General features: G+C 44.0%; 1 protein-coding gene across 3 annotated transcripts in view; it reads right to left on the minus strand.

The window, feature by feature from the left end:
- Positions 1-3610: 3610 nt before the first annotated feature.
- The window catches only part of LOC121543713 (D(4) dopamine receptor-like), a 52509-nt gene continuing 31692 nt past the window's right edge, over positions 3611-24427 (minus strand). For all 3 annotated transcript variants that reach the window (XM_041853855.2, XM_041853856.2, XM_041853854.2), the window contains one exon: positions 3611-4633. In XM_041853855.2, coding sequence (XP_041709789.1) covers positions 4417-4633 — 217 coding nt within the window. In that variant the 3' untranslated portion in view covers positions 3611-4416. The remainder of the gene's footprint in view (positions 4634-24427) is intronic.

Consider the following 24427-nt stretch of genomic DNA (forward strand, 5'->3'; position numbering starts at 1 on the left):
TATGAAATTTTGATGGACAATAAAGCATATGGAATTGAATCGCAAGTAATCATAGACACGACATGTTTTGATTGGTGAGAAAAAGGTGTGTGTGAGAGCCTGTGATGATGATAGGTCTACGTTTAATGACAAGTTCCTGGGGACACTGATTGATTGGTGGTGAGGTACAGTATAGTAGACTATAATCAGTTGCATAACGATCCCCCCTGCAGTGGAGTTGTGTTCTGCTCGATACGCCACTCAGCCGTTGTTTGTCCATTCAGTCGATAGGGAGATTGTTAGATAATGCTGATGTAATCACTGTAGCTCTCAGTGGACCAACACCATGGCGCCAGCAAGAGTTGTAATATTGACGTTGTTGATGATGCTGTGCCTTCGACAGTGGTGATCAACTTGCCTAGTTTGATTAAATGTACATGTATAACTTGATTAGGGGAAAAATAATTAATCAATCATGTATAACTTGATCTAGGAAAAATACATGATTTTGCAATGATATAGGTTTGTTTTATTAAACCGAAGGATTACGTTTCGGACTGAGAAAAACAGGAGTAGGGAGTGCGTTAAGAAGGAGGGGTGCTTGACAGATCATATGACTTGCCCCCTTTGCTCCTCACAGACTCTAAGAGGGCTTAGGCAATGCTCCACCATCCTCACAAATCTATTTCAGGAGGAATATGTTGGATTGTCTAACAAAGCCGGGGATAAGGAGGAGCATGAATCAATGGGAAAACAGCTGCATATCTCTCCCTCTTTAACCCACTCAGCAGTTATTAGTTTAACAGTGTGAAAACAGGAGAAAAAAGCAGTGGGCACAAAGCCTCACTGTGTTAACAGAACCTGTAGTGAGAACATAGCGTCCTGTTCTTTAGCCTTGGCCTCGGTCCAGCCAGGACAGGCACAGAGATAATGGCTATTAAATGCCCTGCTATGAAACCTGAATGTAAAGCATTCCAATGGATTTAAGTTTCACCCCCATAGCTGGGACATCTTGTAAATTGCTTCTATTGCTGTGGATTGCTTCAAAAGTCCTTCAAGTATACTTTTTTTTGATAACACTCAAAGTTGTTGAGCTGGTTGCAACATCTGTTTCTGCTTCACAGTGACAGACTGGCAAGCCGCTGTGTTATGAGTTTGAAACGAGTTAGCAGACACTCAAGAGTCCAATGTTAATGTACCCAGGTCTTAAGTCAGCTTTCCTTGAATTAACTATGAACATCATTCACCCACACGTTTCAGAATAACATGTGCAGTTACTTCTTAATTAAATGAAAGTAAAAAGTCGTTTCTCGTGTCTCTTGCTACTCTCACAACATCTTGGTTGATTTCCAGCAACAGATTACTTTTGCTTCACATTTTAACTAATGACAGTAACCAGTTGTGGGCTCATTTAAACTGTCTATTTCACCTTCCATTCATGCATTCCTGTTAATTTAAGTGTGGACGAATGCCAATGTTTTAGGCACCAGCTGTGATTTGAGAGAATACTTAATTAAAAAAGTTTATTGCTAAATACTCTGATTGGTTTCAAGTTAAAAAAATAAATAACCTTTTTAACTCAAAGATGGGAGACAGGAAGACAGACACACGGAACGACAGACAGATGGACGGACATACAGAAACCGGACAGACAGACAGACAGGACATGGACCTTTTGAGAAAATCCATGTTACTACTTTTCCTTCCTTTTCACATTTCTCCAAAACAAAACATGGCTTCCTCTTCCTGTCGACTCCCCCCCCCTTCTCCTCCTTCTCCTCCTTCTCCATTTATCACATATCAGCCCAGTTTGTTTGACATAAATCAATACAGTTTGAATTCTTGTATCCTTGATCATACTTTGATTCCATTTTTCCTTTCGGCTTTGTACATTGAACATCCAATCCATGACATTACAAAATGTATACTGTAGGCTCAATTATTTATATCATTAGATGCTGAGAGCCGGGGTTTTGATTTATAACAGCTGTGAGGCATTCAGACTCCCCGTTATGTCTTCTCTGTATGTGTGCAACCATTCTGGACTTCAATCTGCTGGGCTTCGATCCCTCTGACTGCCTAACTGTACATCCTTTGCCCTGTTAACTTTACTTTTATTCACTTCTCTGACAGCAGCATATATCATTTTACTCTGTTACTGATGGTCTATTAGGGTTCGGAATAGAGAGTGAAATTAGACTCCTTTTAAGAGAATATTGAAGAACCTATTGGAAAGAAATGGACTTTCAAAATGTTCCTCATATTGAAGATATGGTTTGGGGTAATAGGACATTACTTTTTATGTGAATGAAATGGATGGATCTAAGTAAGGTGAAAATGGACGACACCAAAGCCTTAGTGATTTATTAAAGTTTTTGACTATCTGAAGAGGGCCGCGGGTCTTGAAAGGAAAGGAGACTGAAAGGTAAAGCTCTCCAAAATGCAGTACAAATGGGCATAAAGAGGGATTGGAGAGAAGGAGATTAAACAGGTCGGAATAGATTTTCTCACCCATTTTCTCCGTTCAATACCCTGTCTTATTTAGTCAGTGACAAAGACAGCAGATGGAAGAGATTCTTTCTGTAATGTACCATGCATAAAACATGTAAATAATAGAATAAATAGGATTCCTTCCTTGATTTGATACAGTATGTATCAATTCCATCTTCAAAGGATAAATACTGTACTTAAAAGCTCCTCTTGTCAGTTTTCAGAAAGGACAAAAGCCGAAACACGTTGGTTCTACTTTTAATAATAAAGAAGCCTTTTTATTTAATTCCATTATTCTCCAAGAGTTGCTGAATCTCCTCTGTACCTCAGTTTGCTCCTCTATTCATGCACCTTGGTTGGAAAGCGAGGTAGCGGCAGTAATCCCTTCCGTTTATGGGTATTTTTGTGCGATAACGCTCTAGCAAACCCCTGGTGTCCGACAACATAGTTGTGGGCCATTTTCCCTCAGACTGCCTTTGCCTTTAGGGTTTAAGAAGAATCACATTTCCTTGTGACTGGTCATCATAGCATGGCCAGAGATTAAAACTTCAAACTGTGATTTATCACTCTTGTTGCTCTGCCTTGGCTTTCAGGCCTGCTGTGGGGAAGATTGCTAGTGTGGTCGGTGGCTGGCTGTGGATCAGATCTGTGTGGATTGTTTTCGTATATGGTGGCTGGTCACTAAGTATGGCTCACTGGTCCACATCTCAGCTCCCTATCTCTGGGTGTATGTGTTCCTCTAGCTGGGTGAACACTGCGTCCACCAGCCACAGCAAAGACACCTCATTAAGCCCAGCGCTTGAGCCTTAACGCTTGAGGTGAAATTGCATGATTGAGTTTCTCTCCCCCACTTGTAGATAACATGATAAGCCTCCCTGGCAACATATGTCTTGCAGACAAGGGTAATTTCATGTGTAATGGTAATTTCCTGTGGGTGTAATATAGCAATGTCTTTGGTGGCTTTTGTTGACATGAGGGAATCGACCAACATTCCTTATCGCTCTCAGTGACATGGATAAATAAATGTTATCTATGTAATTTGGGCTCAAATGATTTAATTCTGATTGCAACTAGTGTTCTCAGTTTCTTACATAGGGGAAATATGGCATATGTATTATATGGAACATGTTTTATTATTTTTCCATCAATGACAAAGAGAGTTGTTTACATTTGTCACATTCACCTCAGTTAATTCACAGCACTTTCATAGCACTTGATCAAAATAGGTCATAGTATAACTTTACAAATGATATCATCTTAAATAATTCTATCCACAATGTTGGCCCTGAAGTCTGTCATTTGTCACTTCTTCTGGCGTAAATGTAAAAATATCTTCTAGTTAATGATATTAACTACAGGCAATGTCCGTAATCCACAATATAGAAAATACCATGAACTTTCACAGAAAACCTGCACATTATTAAATCAAAACAGAGAACCGTACATAACATAAACATTTAATTCTGAGAGAAATCAGCTCACATATCAAATAGTTACATGTTCTTAAATGTGCACATTGTTCACATATTTTATGCTTTTGGGCTATGATATTAACAGTATTTACCATCTTCTGTATCCAAGCAATATTTTACAGGAGGAAAAACCGTCATACAGTATCAACTTCATTGTAGAAACATCAGATACAGTGAGCCACTGTCTTTCAGTTCACAATATGTCAATTAAGGCATCAGTCGAATCCTGTCATGTTGTCCCCTGTATTGTTCATCCATTTTGACAACCTCACGTTCTGTCAGCACTTAAATCCAGGAAAACCTCTTTGGGTAAGGAAGTTGCTCTCACATCCAGCAACCGAGGAGTTTTGTAAAATATAATTCAATTCAGGTGTCATGGCCGAGAGCAACATTCTAGAATTCAGGTCTCATGTTGAACCATAAAGATAATTGTTGTTCTATCTCAATGAGTAGTTTGTCAAAGAGGTTCCAGATCTCAGAACTCAGGTCTCATGCTCGACAGCAGAGAAGTTTGTGAAAGACATTTCGGAACTCTGCGTTGAAGGCTGTGTAGATGATGGGGTTGACAGCACTGTTGACGTAGCCCAGCCACGTTACCACGGAGATCAGAGTGGGGCTGATTTTGCAGGACACGCACAGCACGTTGGTCACATGTACCACAAAGAAAGGAGTCCAACAGGCTAGGAACACACCTGGTATAGGTGAGAGGAGGGCGGAAGAGGAGAGGAGGAGAAGAAGAGGGAGGAGGAGGGAAAGGAGGAAAAGAGGGAGGAAGAGGGGAAAGGTGAAGCAGCATGTCTTTTCGATAAATCTGTACATGGCAAGGGATACATAGCTACAGTATATTAATATAATGAGAGATGGTAAACATCAATGTGATATGACATTGAGGAAAAGGTGTTTATGACAGACACTGCATATAGAGTTATTGTTTGTTTTCTATACGAGTATATTGGTATAATGTGAGATGGTAAATATCATATGATGTCCCATTGAGGAAAAGCTGTCTATGACAGGCAGACTATAACTCACTGCATATAGAGTTACTGGATTTGTATTGTCTGTGTGTGGGTGTGTAGAATAGATGCATGTGGCACGAAAAAGTGTTTGCACAGATCATGTGAACAATGGTAGGAGATGGCAATCAAGTGGCTGTTTCCAAGGAGATAGCATCCTCTGCTTGTACTGCAGTGTCACGACCGTCGGAAGGAGCGGACCAATACGCAGCGCGTGGAGTGAACATGATGACTTTATTTATAAAGCAACCACGTAAAACAACAAAAGACGATAGTGAAGTCCTAACGTAACAATACACTGAACTTGGAACAATAACCCACCAAACAAAGGTGAAAACTGACAGTTTAAATATGGCTCCCAATCAGAGATAACGAGCCGACAGCTGACACTCGTTACCTCCGATTGGGAGTCATTGACTACAACATACAACACCTAGAAAAACAACCCACAGACCTGCAAACATAGAAATACACCCGACAGAACTACCAACATAGAAAAACACCCAAATCCCCAACAAAACAACATACACTCTAGCTCACATACAAAAGTCCTAGAGCCAGAGTGTCACAGTACCCCTCAAAGGTGCGCACTCCGGGCGCACCAGCATACGCTCTAGGGGAGGGTCTGGGTGGGCGTCTGTCCACGGTGGTGGCTCTGGCCCCGGTCGTGATCCCCACCCCACCACAGTCACAAACTGCTTAGTAGGCAGTACCGGACTAAGGGACAGCACCTGACTAAGGGGCAGCACCGGACTAAGTGGCAGCACCGACTAAGGGGCAGCACCGGACCAAGGGGCAGCACCGGGCTAAGGGGCAGCACCTGACTAAAGGGCAGCACCGGACTGAGGGGCAGATCCTGGCTGGCTGGCTCAGGCGGATCCTGGCTGGACGGCTCTGGCGGATCCTGGCTGGCGGAAGGCTCTGGCTGATCCTGTCTGGCAGAAGGCTCTGGCTGATCCTGTCTGGCAGAAGGCTCTGGCTGATCCTGTCTGGCAGAAGGCTCTGGCTGATCCTGTCTGGCAGAAGGCTCTGGCTGATCCTGTCTGGCAGAAGGCTCTGGCTGATCCTGTCTGGCAGAAGGCTCTGGCTGATCCTGTCTGGCAGAAGGCTCTGGCTGATCCTGTCTGGCAGAAGGCTCTGGCTGATCCTGTCTGGCGGAAGGCTCTGGCTGATCCTGTCTGGCAGAAGGCTCTGGCTGATCCTGTCTGGCGGAAGGCTCTGACGGCGTTGGGCAGACGGGCAGTTCAGACGGCGTTGGGCAGGACGGACAGTTCAGGCCCCGTTGGGCAGACGGGCAGTTCAGACGGGGCGTTGGGCAGACGGACAGTTCAGGCCCGTTGGGCAGACGGCAGACTCTGGCCGTCTGAGGCGCATCGTAGGCCTGGTGCGTGGTGCCGGAACAGGAGGTACCGGGCTGAGGACACGCATCTCAGGGCTAGTGCGGAGAGAAGCAACAGGGCTTGCTGGACCCTGGGAACGCACATGACGCCTAGTGCGGGGAGCCGGAACAGGGCATGCTGGACCCTGGGGACTCCCATAACGCCTAGTGCGGGGAGCCGGAACAGGGCATGCTGGACCCTGGGGACTCCCATAACGCCTAGTGCGGGGAGCCGGAACAGGGCATGCTGGACCCTGGGGACTCCCATAACGCCTAGTGCGGGGAGCCGGAACAGGGCATGCTGGACCCTGGGGACTCCCATAACGCCTAGTGCGGAGAGCAGGAACAGGCCGGGCGGGGCTGGCGACGCGCACCGTATCCCTGGTGCGAGTGGCCGGAACAGGCCGGGCCGGGCTGGCGGCGCACCGTATCCCTGGTGCGTGGAGTAGGAACAGGCCGGGCGGGGCTGGCGACGCGCACCGTATCCCTGGTGCGAGTGGCCGGAACAGGCCGGGCCGGGTTGGCGAAGCGCACCGTATCCCTGGTGCGAGGAGTAGGAACAGGCCGGGCTGGGCTGGCGACCGCGCACCGTATCCCTGGTGCGAGTGGCCGGAACAGGCCGGGCCGGGTTGGCGAAGCGCACCGTATCCCTGGTGCGAGGAGTAGGAACAGGCCGGGCTGGGCTGGCGACGCGCACCGTATCCTTAGGTGCGAGGGACCGGAACAGGCCGTACCGTACGGGGAACACACACTACTGGCTGCACCACGGGACTAGGAACGGGCCGGACCGAACTGGTTACACACCCCAGTACCTCACGCCGTGCCTCAACACTTTCCTTCCCTGCTTTACCCAGTTGCCCCCTTGACCTGGTAGCCCACTGAATCCGTCCCTTCTCTGCCTCCGTCAGCCCCCTTAACCTGGCAGCCCTCTGACTCTGCCTTGTGGCAGCCTCCTGCTGCTCCGTCGCCCAAGCCATGTGCCCCCCCCCAAAAATTTCTTGGGGTTGCCTCTCGTCCTTCCGACGATGATGGCCCTGCTGATGCCGTTGCTCCTCTCGCGCCGTCGCCTCTCCACCGTCTCGTACCATGGTCGGCGATCCATACCATCTAGGATCTCCTCCCAAGTCCAGGACCCTTTACCTTCCACCAGTTCCTTCCATGTCCAGACCCTTTGTTCCTGGACGCGCTGCTTGGTTCCTTTATGGTGGGTTATTCTGTCACGACCGTCGGAAGGAGCGGACCAATACGCAGCGCGTGGAGTGAACATGATGACTTTATTTATAAAGCAACCACGTAAAAACAACAAAAGACGATAGTGAAGTCCTAACGTAACAATACACTGAACTTGGAACAATAACCCACCAAACAAAGGTGAAAACTGACAGTTTAATAGGGCTCCCAATCAGAGATAACGAGCCGACAGCTGACACTCGTTACCTCCGATTGGGAGTCATTGACTACAACATACAACACCTAGAAAAACAACCCACAGACCTGCAAACATAGAAATACACCCGACAGAACTACCAACATAGAAAAACACCCAAATCCCCAACAAAACAACATACACTCTAGCTCACATACAAAAGTCCTAGAGCCAGAGTGTCACATGCAGGCTGCATTACCATAATGTATGATGCCTTACAGACACTTACATCATGTGTTAACTCTATATTTGGTCGCTAGCTAATTAACTGGTAACACTTCATCACCTTTCCAGCAAATGTGCCATGATAACGTTGTAACACTGAGTAAAGTTAGTCAGCTCTGTCTGTACACATGGCCTGTGCCAGGTATGGTGTGAACCACTCGCTCAGAGGTGATGTGCGTAGATGTAAGTAGACAATGGGTGTGTGTATGTCATATCTTCCTATCATTCATTCAGCATACACACCAACATTGATACCTGTGCACGCACACACACATATGGTATGATACAGCTTAGATCCACAACACATAGACTACGGACTCTATTTCTCTCTGCTTTGTCCGTTCAGACACAGCGGGAGTTGGTTTGTCAGTGGATAGATGCGGTCCTGCATCAGTAAGCAAACAGCATTGTGGGAAGAGATGGTGTGGAGGGTGCTATTATTCATTCCTCTATTTTCAGAACAACAGTAGTATAATGCTAAACACATCATGCTAAACCTGTGGAACATCAACACCGTCTAACATCACTGTCTCCCCTCATTGCATTTTAACTGTCTGTGTTTTCAAATGTTGAATTTATAGCCGTAGAGTGTGAGCCTTTTTCTCATGTAATCAAAACGTTAGCCCCTTCTCAGCATTCAGCCTCTTTCAAACATAAAATTTTGTCTGCATCACTTCCAATCCCCCATATATATATTTTTTTACAAATAGATATATATATACAGTGGGGAGAACAAGTATTTGATACACTGCTGATTTTGCAGGTTTTCCTACTTACAAAGCATGTAGAGGTCTGTAATTTTTATCATAGGTACACTTCAACTGTGAGAGACGGAATCTAAAACAAAAATCCAGAAAATCACATTGTATGGTTTTTAAGTAATTAATTTGCATTTGTCAGACCTCTACATGCTTTGTAAGTAGGAAAACCTGCAAAATCGGCAGTGTATCAAATATTTGTTCTCCCCACTGTATATACACTACCAGTCCAAAGTTTGGACACACCTACTCATTCCAGGGATTTTCTTTATTTTTAACTATTTTCAACATTGTAGAATAATAGTGAAGACATCAAAACTATGAAATAACACATATGGATTCATGTAGTAACCAAATATGTGTTAAACAAATCAAAATATATTTTATATTTGAGATTCTTCAAATAGCCACCCTTTGCCTTGATGACAGCGTTGCACACTCTTGGCATTCTCTCAACCAGCTTCATGAGGTAGTCACCTGGAATGCATTTCAATTAACAGGTGTGCCTTCTTAAAAGTTAATTTGTGGAATTTCTTTCCTTTTTAATGTGTTTGAGCCAATCAGTTGTGTTGTGACAAGGTATTGGGGGTATACAGAAGATAGCCCTATTTGGTAAAAGACCAAGTCCATATTATGGCAAGGACAGCTCAAATAAGCAAAGAGAAACGACAGTCCATCATTACTTTAAGACATGAAGGTCAGTCAATATGGAACATTTCAAGAACCGTGAAAGTGCAGTCGCGAAAACCATCAAGCGCTATGATAAAACTGGCTTTCATGAGGACCGCCACAGGAATGGAAGACCCAGCATTACCTCTGCTGCAGAGGATTAGTTAATTAGAGTTACCAGCCTCAGAAATTGCAGCCCAAATAAATGCTTCACAGAGTTCAAGTAACAGACACATCTCAACATCAACTGTTCAGGAGTTGTGTGAATCAGGCCTTCATGGTCGAATTGCTGCAAAGAAACCACTACTAAAGGACACCAATAATAAGAAGAGACTTGCTTGGGCCAAGAAACACAAGCAATGGACATTAGACTGGTGGAAATGTGTCCTTTAGTCTAATGTCCAAATTGGCGATTTTTGGTTCCAACCGCCGTGTCTTTGTGAGATACAGTGTGGGTGAACGGATGATCTCTGCATGTGTATTTCCCACTGTAAAGCATGGAGGAGGAGGTGTTATGGTGTCGGGGTGCTTTTCTGGTGACACTGTCTGTGATTTATTTAGCTACCACAGCATTCTGCAGCGATACGCCATCCCATCTGGTTTGGGCTTAGTGGGTGTCACGTCTACTCCTGCTCCTCCCCTCCGGCGTGCAACGTCGCCGGAATACTAACCACCGGTCCTGGGATTCAACATTACGCACACCTGGCATCCATCATCACACGCACCTGCAGATCATTGGGATTCACACCTGGACTCCATTACCTTCCTCATTACCTCCCCTTTATCTGTCCCTCCCTTACGTTTATTCCTCAGTCGGTATTGTTCCTGTGTTCATGCTATATCACCACTGTTACACTGTGTCGTTTCATGTTTGTTGTTTTGTGAAGCGTTTCATCTGCACCTGCTTCTCAACTCACAGCGTCATTGTTACAGTGGGACAATCTTTTTTTTTTCAACAGGACAATGACCCAACACACCTCCAGGCTGTGCAAGGGCTATTTGACCAAGAAGGAGAGTGATGGAGTGCTGCATCAGATGACCTGGCCTCTACAAACCCCCGACCTCAACCCAACTGAGATGGTTTGGGATGAGTCGGACCGCAGAGTGAAGGAAAAGCAGCCAACAAGTGCTCAGCATATGTGGGAACTCCTTCAAGACTGTTGGTTGTGAGAATGCCACTTTTTTGGTTACTACATGATTCCATATGTGATATTTCATAGTTTTGATGTCTTCACTATTATTCTACAATGTAAAAAAAATAGTAAAAATAAAGAAAAACCCTTGAATTAGTAGGTGTGTCCAAACTTTGACTGGTAGTGTACATATCCTTTAAAAATATATATTTTCCTTTATTACTTTCCAACCCCACCACCCCTCCCCTAATTTGAGTAAACTACTGAACAACAATGCTTAGGCCTCTACTTCCAGCTTATACATACTATATACAATTTTACAATAGTTCTGTTTTGTTTGTTTTTACTCCTGTCCTTCCTCTACCCTCAACCTCTCTGATCATTTTCATGATGTCCATCCGGTTTGCTTCTATATGCCATATCTTTCAAACTGTGCTCTTTCACAAAAGTTCTTAACCTATAACCTATATACGTATTATGGGCACAGTATGTTTTACATTAGTTATCTTGTTGTTATTAGTTATTGTTATTAGTCCCATCCTTCAGCTCCATTCAACCCCTCCCATCTATCTCTTAACACCATCCATATTGGATTTCTATTTGCCATATATTTTTCAACTGTACTGTGATGTTTCACAAAAGTTCTTAACCTATAACCTATATACGTATTATGGGCACAGTATGTTTTACATTAGTTATCTTGTTGTTATTAGTTGTTGTTATTAGTCCCATCCTTCAGCTCCATTCAACCCCTCCCATCTATCTCTTAACACCATCCATTTTGGATTTCTATTTGCCATATATTTTTCAACTGTACTGTGATGTTTCACAAAAGTTCTGAACCTTTCTATTCTCATTGTTTCTACAGATTGTAAATTGAAAATAAACATTTTTGCTAAAAGTATTATTATATTATTGATCTTATTGACTATGACTTTTCAGATCACCCAGTAGTGCTATCTGCAGGGTTAGCTCCAGGTAAATATTGCAATTCTTCAGCCATTCCTGGAGCTGTGACCAAAAACAAGCTACAAATGGACAGTACCAAAACAAATGATCGAATGATTCTGTCTCTTCGCAGCAAAATCTGCAGAGCTAGGAAGAATGTATCCCCCATATAAATAACATTCTATTGGTTGCAAGAATGTTGTATAATTTAAATTGAAAAATTCTAAGTTTTGAATCCGGCTTCGTTATTGTGTATCAGTTCATAAACCATGTGCCATGGAATCGGTTCGTCAAAAATCCCTTCCCAACTATTTTGCAATCTATATGGGACGACTGTCAATCCTTTGGTCCTTAAATGAAACTGGTATACTTTTTTACTTATCACAATTTTATCACATTGATTTCAAAGTGTAACCAACGATACAACTCTACAATGCACAAGGACTACTTAACAATTTACACTGAAAATGTGCTGGAAGAACTTTGCAGATTTAAAGTTTGTTAACAGAAGTTCAGTAAAATCTCCCTCAGTTTTGAAATACAGTGCCTTCAGAAAGTATTCATACCCCTTGACCTATTCCACATTTTGTTGTGTTACAGCCTGAATTCAAAATGGAGGACCTTTCTAGGTAAGTTGTTTTAATGCGCGTCTCACCAGAAAGCCACAAGATCTGTATTTATTAGGGACCCCCATTAGCTGCTGACAAGGCATATAAGACAAAGTATAAAACAATACATCATATGACATTATTACACCACTACCTATCTACAATACAACATGTTTAATACCACCATACAACAATATCACAATGTGTGCGTATGCAAGTGTCTATACCCTTGTGTGTGTCTCTTCACAGTCCCCGTTGTTCCATAAGGTGTATTCTTACCTATTTTTTAAAATCTGATTCTACTGCTTGCATCAGTTACCTGATGTTAGTTCTCTGTGTACTTTTAAGGGCCAGCCGTGCTGCCCTGTTCTGAGCCAACTGCAATTTTCCCATGTCCCTCTTTGTGGCACCTGACCACACTACTGAACAGTGGTCTAGGTGCGACAAAACTAGGGCCTGTAGGACCTGCCTTGTTGATAGTGTTGTTAAGAAGGCAGAGTAGCGCTTAATTATGGACATACTTCTCCCCATCTTAGCTACTGTTGTATCAATATGCTTTGACCATGACAGTGTACAATCCAGGGTTACTCCAAGCAGTTTAGTCACCTCAACCTGCTCAATTTCCACAATATTCATTACGAGATGTAGTTGAGGTTTAGGGTTTAGTGAATGTTTTTACCCAAATACAATGCTTTTAGTTTTGGAAATATTCAGGATTAACTTATTCCTTGCCACCCATTCCAAAACTAACCGCAACTCTTTGTTAAGTGTTGCAGTTATTTCAGTCTCTGTAGTAGCTGACGTGTATAGTGTTGAGTCATCCGCATACATAGACACACTGGCTTTACTCAAAGCCAGTGGCATGTCGTTAGTAAAGATGGAAATACTCAAAGCCAGTGGCATTTCGTTAGTAAAGATGGAAAAAAGCAAGGGGCCTAGACAGCTGCCCTGGGGAATTCCTGATTCAACTTGGATTATGTTTGAGAGGCTTCCATCAAATAACACCCTCTGTGTTCTGTTAGATAAGTAACTCTTTATCCACATTATAGCAGGGGGTGTAAAGCCATAACACATACATTTTTCCAGCAGCAGACTATGATCGATAATGTCAAAAGCCGCACTGAAGTCTAACAAAACAGCCACCACAATCTTTTTATCATCAATTTCTCTCAGCCAATCATCAGTCATTTGTGTAAGTGCTGTGCTTGTTGAATGTCTTCTCTGTAAGCATGCTGAAAGTTTGTTGTCAATTTGTTTACAGTAAAATAGCATTGTATCTGGTCAAACACCTTTTTTTTCAATAGTTATTAAGGGTTGGTAACAAGCTAATTGGTCGGCTATTGGAGCCAGTAAAGGGGGCTTTACTATTCTTAGGTAGTGGAATGACTTTTGCTTCCCTCCAAGCCTGGGGGCACACACATTCTAGTAGGCTTAAATTGAAAATATGGCAAATAGGAGTGGGAATATCGTCCGCTATTATCCTCAGCAATTTTACATCCAAGTTGTCAGACCCCGGTGGCTTGTCATTCTTAATAGACAACAACAATTCTTTCACCTCTTCCACACTCACTTAACGAAATTCAAAATTACAATGCTTATCTTTCATAATATGGTCAGATATACTTGGATGTGTAGTGTCAGCAATTGTTAATCTTGCCAATGAAAAAATTATTAAAGTAGTTGGCAATATCAGTTGGTTTTGTGATGAATGAGCCATCTGATTCAATGAATGATGGAGCTGAGTTTGCCTTTTTTCCCATAATTTCAATTAAGGTGCGCCAAAGCTTTTTACTATCATTCTTTATGTCATTTATCCTTGTTTCATAGTGTTGTTTCTTCTTCTTTTTATTCAGTTTGTCACATGATTTCTCAATTTGCAATACATTTGCCAATCGGCTGTGCAGCCAGACTTATTTGCCATTCCTTTTGACTCATCCCTCTCAACCATACAATTTTCCATTCCTCATCAATCCACGGGGATTTAACAGTTTTTACAGTCAATTTCTTAATGGGTGCATGCTTATTAGTAACTGGAATAAGCAATTTCATAAATGTGTCAAGTGCAGTGTCTGTTTGCTCCTCATTACACACCACGGACCAACATATATTCTTTACATCAACAACATAGGAATCACTGCAAAACGTATTGTATGACCTCTTATACACAATATTAGGCCCAGCCTTTGGAACTTTGTTTTTCCTAGATATGGCTACTAGATAAATCTCTGCTGCATTAGTAAAGATATGATCAATACATGTTGATGATTTAATTCCTGTACTGTTTGTAACCACCCTGGTAGGTTGACTGTCACGCCCTGGCTCTGGGGACACGGTTATGTTGAGCCAGGGTGTGTAGATCTATGTATTCTATTTCTAGGTTGGGAGTTCTAGTTTGTTTATTCTATGTTGGCCTGAGTGACTCCCAATCAGAGGCAACGAGTGTCAGCTGTGAATGGTTGTCTCTGATTGGGAGCCATATTTAAACTGTCTGTTTTTCCCTTTGTGTTTGTGGGTTCTTGTTTCTAGTCGGTTGTGTTAGACCTTGAACTGTCACGTTATCGTTTTGTTGTTTTTGATCGTGTCTCTAATAAAGAGTATGTTTGCCTGCAACGCTGCGCCTTGGTCCTCATCTCTCACCGACGATCGTGACAGAAGAACCCACCAGAACTGGACCAAGCAGCCTAGTGAGGAGCAGAGAGGGTGGACTTGGGAACAGTGGAGGAAGAGCTTCGACTGGGTCAAGCCGAATGAGGAGCTGAATGGCGGGAATTGGAAGCAGAAGAGCGAGAGTTGGGCGAGAACCATAGAGGCCTGGCCCACGGGGAAGAGAGACCCCCAGAAAATTTTTAGGGGGGGGCTCACGACGTCGGGGCAGCAGGAAGCCGCGATAGAGCTGTTGTATTGTCAATCTTGTTTTGTATTTAACGCCACTTTAAATGTGTACATGACACTGCAACAAAATTTCCCCATGGGGACAATAAAGTAAGTAAGTAAGTAAGTAGAGCGGTCCAGCGGGTTGGCAGAGGAGGCCGCCACGTTACGGGGGCCACTGGTCGAAGAGGGGATGGAAGGTGTAGAGGCACGGCGAGAGGTACTGGGGTGTGTTACCAGTCCGGTCCGGCCCGTTCCAGATCCCGGTGTAGGGCCAGTGGTGTGTGTCCCCAGTACGGTCCGGTCTGTTCCTGCTCCTCGCACCAAGCCTACGGTGCGCGTCGACAGCCCGGCTCGGCCCGTTCCTGCTCCCCGCACCAAGTCAGTGGTGTGCTTCGTCAGCCCGGCTCGGCCCGTTCCTGCTCCCCGCACCAAGTCAGTGGTGCGCTTCGTCAGCCCGGCTCGGCCCGTTCCTGCTCCCCGCACCAAGTCAGTGGTGCGCTTCGTCAGCCCGGCTCGGCCCGTTCCTGCTCCCCGCACCAAGTCAGTGGTGCGTTTCGTCAGCCCGGCTCGGCCCGTTCCTGCTCCCCGCACCAAGTCAGTGGTGCGTTTTCGTCAGCCCGGTTCGGCCCGCTCCTGCTCCCCGCACCAAGTCAGGGGTGCGTTTTCCGTCAGCCCTGCTCGGGCGTTCCTGCTCCCCACACCAAGCCAGTGATGTGCGTCGTCAGTCCGGCACAGCCCGTGCCTGTTCCACTGGTGCCTGGTTCAGCACGGGTCAGCTGCTTCACGCCGGAGCTAGAGCAATCCGCTCCACCAGTGTGCAGTCCAGCTCCGGTCAGCAGGGCCAGACCGGACCAGGGGTACTTTGGGGGGTTAGAGAGGGAGTGGGGATCATGCCCGGAGCCGGATCCGCCGCCAAGGTGGAGTGCCCACCCGGTCCCTCCCCTGTGGTATTTAGTTGGCGCGGTCGGAGTCCGCGCCTTTAGGTGGGGGTACTGTCACGCCCTGGCTCTGGGGACACTGTTATGTTGAGCCAGGGTGTGTAGATCTATGTATTCTATTTCTAGGTTGGGAGTTCTAGTTTGTTTATTCTATGTTGGCCTGAGTGACTCCCAATCAGAGGCAACGAGTGTCAGCTGTGAATGGTTGTCTCTGATTGGGAGCCATATTTAAACTGTCTGTTTTTCCCTTTGTGTTTGTGGGTTCTTGTTTCTAGTCGGTTGTGTTAGACCTTGAACTGTCACGTTATCGTTTTGTTGTTTTTGATCGTGTCTCTAATAAAGAGTATGTTTGCCTGCAACGCTGCGCCTTGGTCCTCATCTCTCACCGACGATCGTGACATTGACTGATAACCTGAACCAGGTTGCAGGCACTGGTTATAGTTTGAAGCGTTCTCTTGAGTGGGCAGCCTGATTTAAGTCAAAACTGTAACTCGGCCACTCAGGAAAATTCATTGTCTTCTTGGTAAGCAACTCCAGTGTAGATATGGCCTTGTGCTTTAGGTTATTGTCCTGCTGAAAGGTGAATTAATCTCCCAGTGGTGGAAAGCAGGTTTTTGCTTAGCTCCATTCAATTTATTTTTTATCCTGAAAAACTCCCCAGTCCTTAACGATTACAAGTATACCCATAACACGATGCAGCCACCACTATGCTTGAAGATGTGGAGAGTGGTACACAGTAATGTGTTGTATTGGATTTGCCTCAAACATAACACTTTGTATTAGGATAAATAGTTAATTGCTTTGCCACATTTTTTGCAGTATTACTTTAGTGCCTTGTTGCAAACAGGATGCATGTTTTGGAATATTTTTATTCTGTACAGGCTTTCTTCTTTTCACTCTGTCAATTAGATTAGTATTGTGGAGTAACTACAATGTTGTTGATCCATCCTCACTTTTCTCCTATCACAGCCATTAAACTATGTAAAAGTCACCATTAACCTCATGGTGAAATCCCTAAGCGGTTTCCTTTCACTCCGGCAACTGAGTTATGAAGGACGCCTGTATCTTTGTAGTGACTAGGTCTATTGATACACCAAAGAGTAATTAATAAATTCACCATGCTCAAAGGGTTAGTCAATTTCTGCTTCTTTTTTTGTTTTATCTACCAATAGGTGCCCTTCTTTGCGAGGCATTGGAAAACCTCTCTGGTCTTTGTGGTTGAATTCGGAACGTATTCAGACCCCTTGACTTTTTCCACATTTTGTTACGTTACAGCCTTATTCTAAAATGGATTAGAATTAGGACTTTTTTCCCTCATTGATCTACACACAATACCCCATATTGACAAAGCAAAAACTGGTTTTTAGACATTTTTGCAAATGTTAAAAAATCTGAAATATTACATTTACATAAGTATTCAGACCCTTTACTCAGTACTTTGTTGAAGCACCTTTGGCAGCAATTACAGCCTTGAGTCTTCTTGGGTATGACGCTACAAGCTTGGCATACCTGTATTTGGGGAGTTTCTCCCATTCTTCTCTGCAGATCCTCTCAAGCTCTGTCAGGTTGGATGGGGAGCGTCGCTGCACAGCTATTTTCTGGTCTCTCCAGAGATGTTCGATCAGGTTCAAGTCCGGGCTCTGGCTGGGCCACTCAAGGACATTCAGAGACTTGTCCTGAAGCCACTCCTGCATGGTCTTGTATGTGTGTTTATGGTCATTGTCCTGTTGGAAGGTGAACAATCGCCCCAGTCTCAGGTCCTGAGCAATCTGGAGCAGTTCTTCATCAAGGATCTCTCTGTACTTTGCTCTGTTCATCTTTCCCTTGATCCTGACTAGTCTCCCAGTCCCTGCTGTTGAAAAACATCCCCACAGCATGATTATGCTACCACCATGCTTCACCGTAGGGACCAGGTGTCCTCCAGACGTGACTCTTGGCATTCAGGACAAAGAGTTAAATCTTGGTTTCATCAGACCAGAGAATCTTGTTTCTCATGGTCTGAGAGTCCTTTAGGTGCCTTTGGAAAACTCCAAGCGGGCTGTCATGTGCCTTTTACGGAGGAGCGGCTTCTGTCTGGCCACTCTACCGTAAAGGCTTGATTGGTGGAGTGCTGCAGAGATGGTTGTCCTTCTGGAAGGTTCTCCCATCTCCACAGAGGAACTCTGGAGCTCTGTCAGAGTTCACCTCCGTGACCAAGGCCCTTTTCCCCCAATTGCTCAGTTTGGCCGGGTGGCCAGCTCTAGGAAGAGTCTTGGTGGTTCCAAACTTCTTCCATTTAAGAATGATGGAGGCCACTGTGTTCTTGGGGACCTTCAATGATGCAGAAATGTTTTGGTACCCTTACCCAGATCTGTGCCTCGACACAATCCTGTCTCTGAGCTCTACGGACAATTCCTTCGACCTCATGGCTTGGTTTTTGCTCTGATATGCACTGTCAACTGCGGGACAGGTGTGTGCTTTTCCAAATCATGTCCAATCAATTGAATTTACCACAGGTGGACTTCAATCAAGTTGTAGAAACATCTCAAGGATGATCAATGGAAACAGGATGCACCTCAGCTCAATTCTGAGTCTCATAGCAAAAGGTCTGAATACTTATGTAAATAAGGTATTTCTGTTTTAGATTTGTAATACATTTGCAAATATACAAATATAATATAATACATTTCGCGTTGTCATTATGGGGTATTGTGTGTAGATTGATGAGGGGGAATTTTTTTTCATACATTTTAGAACAAGGCTGTAACGTAACAAAACGTGCAACAAGTCAAGGGGTCTGAATACTTTCCAAATGCTCTGTATGTTTGAAATTCACTGCTCGACTGAGGTCCCTTACAGATAATTGTACAGTGGGGAAAAAAAGTATTTAGTCAGCCACCAATTGTGCAAGTTCTCCCACTTAAAAAGATGAGAGAGGCCTGTAATTTTCATCATAGGTACACGTCAACTATGACAGACAAATTGAGATTTTTTTTCTCCAGAAAATCACATTGTAGGATTTTTTATGAATTTATTTGCAAATTATGGAGGAAAATAAGTGTTTGGTCACCTACAAACAAGCAAGATTTCTGGCTCCCACAGACCTGTAACTTCTTCTTTAAGAGGCTCCTCTGTCCTCCACTCGTTACCTGTATTAATGGCACCTGTTTGAACTTGTTATCAGTATAAAAGACACCTGTCCACAACCTCAAACAGTCACACTCCAAACTCCACTATGGCCAAAGAGCTGTCAAAGGACACCAGAAACACAATTGTAGACCTGCACCAGGCTGGGAAGACTGAATCTGCAATAGGTAAGCAGCTTGGTTTGAAGAAATCAACTGTGGGAGCAATTCTTAGGAAATGGAAGACATACAAGACCACTGATAATCTCCCTCGATCTGGGGCTCCACGCAATATCTCACCCCGTGGGGTCAAAATGATCACAAGAACGGTGAGCAAAAATCCCAGAACCACACGGGGGGACCTAGTGAATGACCTGCAGAGAGCTGGGACCAAAGTAACAAAGCCTACCATCAGTAACACACTACGCCACCAGGGACTCAAATCCTGCAGTACGAGACGTGTCTCCCTGCTTAAGCCAGTACATGTCCAGGCCCGTCTGAAGTTTGCTAGAGTGCATTTGCAGTGCACTGTAATTTTCATCATAGGTACACGTCAACTATGACAGACAAAATGAGAAGAAAAAAAATCCAGAAAATCACATTGTAGGATTTTTTATGAATTTATTTGCAAATTATGGTGGAAAATAAGTATTTGGTCAATAACAAAAGTTTCTCAATACTTTGTTATATACCCTTTGTTGGCAATGACACAGGTCAAACGTTTTCTGTAAGTCTTCACAAGGTTTTCACACACTGTTGCTGGTATTTTGGCCCATTCCTCCATGCAGATCTCCTCTAGAGCAGTGATGTTTTGGGGCTGTCGCTGGGCAACACGGACTTTCAACTCCCCTCCAAAAATGTTCTATGGGGTTGAGATCTGGAGACTGGCTAGGCCACTCCAGGACCTTGAAGTGCTTCTTACGAAGCCACTCCTTCAGTTGCCCGGGCGGTGTGTTTGGGATCATTGTCATGCTGAAAGACCCAGCCACGTTTCATCTTCAATGCCCTTGCTGATGGAAGGAGGTTTTCACTCAAAATCTCACGATACATGGCCCCATTCATTCTTTCCTTTACACGGATCAGTCGTCCTGGTCCCTTTGCAGAAAAACAGCCCCAAAGCATGATGTTTCCACCCCCATGCTTCACAGTAGATATGGTGTTCTTTGGATGCAACTCAGCATTCTTTGTCCTCCAAACACAACGAGTTGAGTTTTTACCAAAAAGTTATATTTTGGTTTCATCTGACCATATGACATTCTCCCAATCCTCTTCTGGATCATCCAAATGCACTCTAGCAAACTTCAGACGGGCCTGGACATGTACTGGCTTAAGCAGGGAGACACGTCTGGTACTGCAGGATTTGAGTCCCTGGTGGCGTAGTGTGTTACTGATGGTAGGCTTTGTTACTTTGGTCCCAGCTCTCTGCAGGTCATTCACTAGGTCCCCCCGTGTGGTTCTGGGATTTTTGCTCACCGTTCTTGTGATAATTTTGACCCCACGGGGTGAGATATTGCGTGGAGCCCCAGATCGAGGGAGATTATCAGTGGTCTTGTATGTCTTCCATTTCCTAAGAATTGCTCCCACAGTTGATTTCTTCAAACCAAGCTGCTTACCTATTGCATATTCAGTCTTCCCAGCCTGGTGCAGGTCTACAATTGTGTTTCTGGTGTCCTTTGACAGCTCTTTGGCCATAGTGGAGTTTGGAGTGTGACTGTTTGAGGTTGTGGACAGGTGTCTTTTATACTGATAACAAGTTCAAACAGGTGCCATTAATACAGGTAACGAGTGGAGGACAGAGGAGCCTCTTAAAGAAGAAGTTACAGGTCTGTGGGAGCCAGAAATCTTGCTTGTTTGTAGGTGACCAAACACTTATTTTCCTCCATAATTTGCAAATAAATTCATAAAAAATCCTACAATGTGATTTTCTGGGAAAAAAAATCTCAATTTGTCTGTCATAGTTGACGTGTACCTATGATGAAAATTACAGGCCTCTCTCATCTTTTTAAGTGGGAGAACTTGCACAATTGGTGGCTGACTAAATACTGTATGTGTGGGGTACAGAGATAATGTAGTCATAAAAAAATCATGTTAAACACTATTATTGCACACAGAGTGAGTCCATCCAACTTATTATGTGACTTGTTAAGCACATTTTTACTCCTGAACTTATTTAGGCTTGCCATAACATTTCAGCTTTTCATTTTTTATTAATTTGTATTATGGGGTATTGTGTGTAGGCCAGTGACCAAAAACCTAATTTTAATCAATTTTAAATTCAGGCTGTAACGCAACAAACTGTGGAAAAGGTCAGGGGGTGTGAATACTTTCTGAAGGCACTGTATTTGCTCTGAATTAAGATTAAACGATGCCTGCAGAAAGAATGGGGTGTCAGCTATGACATGACACATTGACTTTGAAAAAATATTTTTGGTTATTGAACTACAGTAAGTGAAGTGATTTACACCCGGTAACGGAATTGTGGTAACGGAATGTCATCATGGGTCTCTGATTTGTACTCACAAAAATGCATAATTATGGATATGAATGTCATTCTCTTTATCGTGACATATCCTAAATAGGTACACAAAAGGTATACATATTAAATATCCTCCTTTGCATATTTGGGTATTATTCTATACACTGGCTATTATTTTTAATGACCTCTGCCCCCAAACAAGACAAAATTTGGACCAAATCTAAACCAGTCATAGATGTCTATGTTTCACAAGTTTGGATATCAGCACAGTAGAGCTCAGTAGAGTAGAGTACGGTACAGTACAGCATAGAACAGTAGAGTTCAGTACAGAACAGTAGAGTACAGTAAAGTAGAGTATAGTTCAGTAGAGTATAGTTCAGTTGAGTACAGTAAAGTACAGTAGAGTTCAGTACCGTACAGTACAATACAGTACATTATAGTGTACTCAACTCTAATGTGCTCTACTGTGTACTGAACTATACTCTACTTTTCTTTACTGTACTCTACTGTGCTGTACTGTACTGTCCTGTGCTGTCCAAACTTGTGAACCCAACTGTGGTTTGTGACTACTATGATTTCCTATTGTAGCCAACTCAATTGCAGAAATTCCTTACCAATTTCTCTGAATTTTCTGTTACCGATTTGGTAACGGAATTCCAAGTTTTAATCACTTAATAATTCATAAACAAAATTGATATCAGTAAAAACACTTTAACTAATTGATAGGTCTACCTTTACTTGTTACTTCTGTGAACTTTCATTGTCCTCCCTCATGTTGAGGGAGAGAAATTAGAAAATATCTTAAAGATATGTGGGTTTTTGGTAACGGAATGTTTCTTAAACTTACAGAATGCAGAACAATTTCTCCAAAACTAAATATGTGTTCATAATAGCTGGCAGGGCTCTTTACTGCAACATCATTGTGGTTTGATATATTTCTAATACCTTTCAAGACTTGGTAGATGTTTTCTAAGACCCCTTTTCCACCTGTTTTACCAGAAATCAAAGCCTTTGCTTATTCCAAATTTTTAGGATGGAAAATGGTTGAAAAATGTATATGTTTTCATTTCTCAAAAATATAGATTCTTAGCTTTCACATGCTCCTATGAACTTCACATGTGGTCCTGTGTGGCTCAGTTGGTAGAGCATGGTGCTTGCAACGCCAAGGTTGTGAGTTCGATTACCACGGGAGACCAGTACGGTAAAAAAAAGTATGAAAAATGTATGCAATCACTACTGTAAGTCGCTCTGCATAAGAGCGTCTGATAAATGACTAAAATGTTATGTTGGTGCTCATGGTTCCTTTTACATAGAAATGACCGCATTCATCTTAAGATAGCCAGGTGAGACAACCACATATCACAGTCGTAGTAAGTACATTTTTCCTCAATACAGAAATTATCAGCAAAGTCAGTGCTAGCTGGAAAAGACAAGTGCAATTTCTTTGTTTTTTGTATGGGGGGGAGGGGAATAAGACTGAGATACTCTTTGAAGAGGTAGGGTTTCAGTTGTTTTCAGGAAGATGGGCAGGGACTCTGCTGTCCTAGCTTCAGGGTGAAGCTCATTCCATCATTGAGATGCCAGGACAGAGAAGAGCTTTGACTGGGCTGAGTGGTAATGGCCAAGAGACCAGAGGTGGCAGAATGGAGTGCTCGGGTTGGGGTGTAGGGTTTTAGCATAGCCTGAAGGTAGGGAGGGGCAGTTCCCCTTGCTGTTCTGTAGGCAAGCACCGTGGTCTTGTAGTGGATGCGAGTGGTGTGTGCGGAGGAGTGGGTGACATGGCAGAACTTCGGAAGGTTGAACACACTTCTGGATAAGTTGCAGGGGTTTGATGACACAAGTGGGGAGCTCAGCCAACAACGAGTTGCAGTAGTCCAGACGTGAGGTGACAAGTGCCTGGATTAGGACATGCACCGCTTACTGTGTGAGGTAGGGTCTTACTCTATGGATGTTGTAGAGAAAGAACCTGCAGGAGCGAGTCACTGTAACGGTTGGGGTGAGGTGTGACCCAGGTGCGGTGCAGGATATACAGTAGGCAGTAGGCATAGATGGTGAAACAAGGATCTTTACTGGTTATATACAAAATAACGGACTTATCACGATAAAAGAAAGGTGGAGCAAATAAGTCTCCAAAAACCGGCTGACAACCAAAATGCGAAATACTACCTAAGACTGAAACAAATAACGAAACAGGGAGAACACTTCACAAGTACCTGTACATAGATCTCAGATCAGAGACTGAGTAGTACTGCTGGACATGGAGAAACTAGAAGAGAAAACTGAGCAAGGGAACACAGGGAAGTGAGGGCATAAATACACAGGTGAACCGATAGACACAGGTGACACCAATAGGATGATGATTGGTCCCGACTGTGAGTGAGGAGGTGCCTAAGGTTGTCGGAGGATGACACCTAGTGGGTTGCTCTGGAAATGCGACCCCCTCCTGTAACAAGTCACTGCTTTGATATTTGCAGAGAACGACAGGGTGTTGTCCAGGGTCACGGCAGGTTCTTTGCACTCTGGGAGCGGGACACTGTGGAGTTGTCAACTGTGACAGGGAGATCTTGGAGCGGGCAGGCCTTCCCCGGGAGGAAGAACAGTTCCATCTTATCGGGGTTGAGCTTGAGGTGGTGGGCCGATATACAAGCTGAGATATCTGCCAGGCACACAGAGATGCGTGTCGCCACCTGAATGTCAGAAGGGGGGAAGAAGAAAAGTACTTGAGTGTCATCCGCATAGCAATGATAGGAGAGACCATGTGAGGATATGACGGAGCTGAGTGACTTGGTATATAGAGAGAAGAGGAGAGGGCCTAGAACCGAGTTCTGGGGGACACCAGTAGTGAGAGCACGTGGTGCAGACACCGATCCTCTCCACATCACCTGGTAGGAGCGGCCAGCCAGGTAGGATGCAATCCAAGAGTGTGCAGAGCC

Source organism: Coregonus clupeaformis, chromosome 28, assembly GCF_020615455.1.
Source record: "Coregonus clupeaformis isolate EN_2021a chromosome 28, ASM2061545v1, whole genome shotgun sequence".
Classification (NCBI taxonomy): domain Eukaryota; kingdom Metazoa; phylum Chordata; class Actinopteri; order Salmoniformes; family Salmonidae; genus Coregonus; species Coregonus clupeaformis.